This window comes from Asparagus officinalis, chromosome 10, assembly GCF_001876935.1.
Source record: "Asparagus officinalis chromosome 10, Aspof.V1, whole genome shotgun sequence".
In the NCBI taxonomy this organism is placed as follows: Eukaryota; Viridiplantae; Streptophyta; class Magnoliopsida; order Asparagales; family Asparagaceae; genus Asparagus; species Asparagus officinalis.
Window position 1 is genome coordinate 61,473,940 of NC_033803.1, and position 1,237 is coordinate 61,475,176.

Sequence of the window (1,237 nt, forward strand, 5' to 3'; positions counted from 1 at the left end):
CGTGGGAGCTCCAATCGAGCGGCATTTGTTGCCGCATTTTGACGGGGATGAACAGCGCGACGCTATATTTGGCGTCGCACTGTTCATCCCCCATTACTGTTTTTTTTTTATTTTTTTATTTTTCAATTTTTTTTAAACCTCATACTTTTATATATTTACAATTTGTCCCCAATTGTTTCATTAAATATATAAAACAACCCTAATAATATTTAAATTTTATAATTTCACCCCAATTGTATAATGTGGACAAAATAAATTATGGTTTTTTTAAATTAAAAAAATGCTAAAATTTAACAGACATTATTATTAATTATAATATTAAAATCTAGACATACATAATATAAAACTTCATTAAAGAGCAATCATAATACATAATTCAAATATAAATTACATATCTGAAATACATAACATATAAAAACTGACACACATAATATAAAACTTCATTAAAATAAAACATAAAATACAAACTAAACATGGTGACGTTACTTAAGATGGACAAGCAACTCTCAATAATCTGGTAGATCGGGGCCAGAGTGTCCAATATCATTAAAATAATTGCCAAAATTAGAAGCAGACCCTTGTTCTTGTTGATTTCTTTTTTGTATTATTTTAATCTGTTGAGCTCGAACGTACTCACGCACGTTTGGATCAGCAATGGAATTCAAATCTTTCATTATAATTTTCCATTCATCTCTATCTTTTTTCATGGCTATCTTTTCTCGTTCGATATCAAATGCTTCTTGCCTGTCCAAGCTCGCCTTGTCTAACCTGTCTATAAGTCGATTGTTGGAGGTCTCGATGGAGTCCACTACACTTGACTCATGATCATCATTTTTCCTTTTCAATTTAGCTTTTTTTACCCCAATAGGTCGTTCAGATGGAGTAAATGATGACAATCCAGGAGATGTTGATATAGGAGATTCCGGAGTGGGATTATCTGATTGTGACGAGTCGAAGTTCACACTTTGGGATTGTCTTCGACCAACTTGTCTTGCTGTGGGGACATCATCTTTGAATTTTTCGAAATTTTTAACCATATTCCAGACATGATCAAATTTGAAACCTTTTTTGTACTTCGGTTCTTGCATAAATAACATCTTTGCTCGAACTAACTGTAAATTATAGTGAACATCAAATTATGTATTTCAACAATAATAATAAAATTCAAATGATAATTAATAGAATACTTACAATATCTTCATCTGAAGCACCACTTGGATTCAGATTCTCTACTTGT

At 31.4% G+C, this 1,237-nt stretch overlaps 1 protein-coding gene across 1 annotated transcript; it reads right to left on the minus strand.

Moving 5' to 3' along the window:
- On the minus strand, positions 507 to 1,097 carry LOC109826791. The gene has a single exon (XM_020393811.1). It carries the CDS (start codon positions 1,095 to 1,097, stop codon positions 507 to 509), a length of 591 nt encoding a protein of 196 aa, XP_020249400.1.

What these genes read in the sequence shown, in the direction of transcription:
- LOC109826791 (XM_020393811.1), bottom strand. Translation starts at nt 1,097, where the DNA reads ATGTTATTTATGCAAGAACCGAAGTACAAAAAAGGTTTCAAATTTGAT.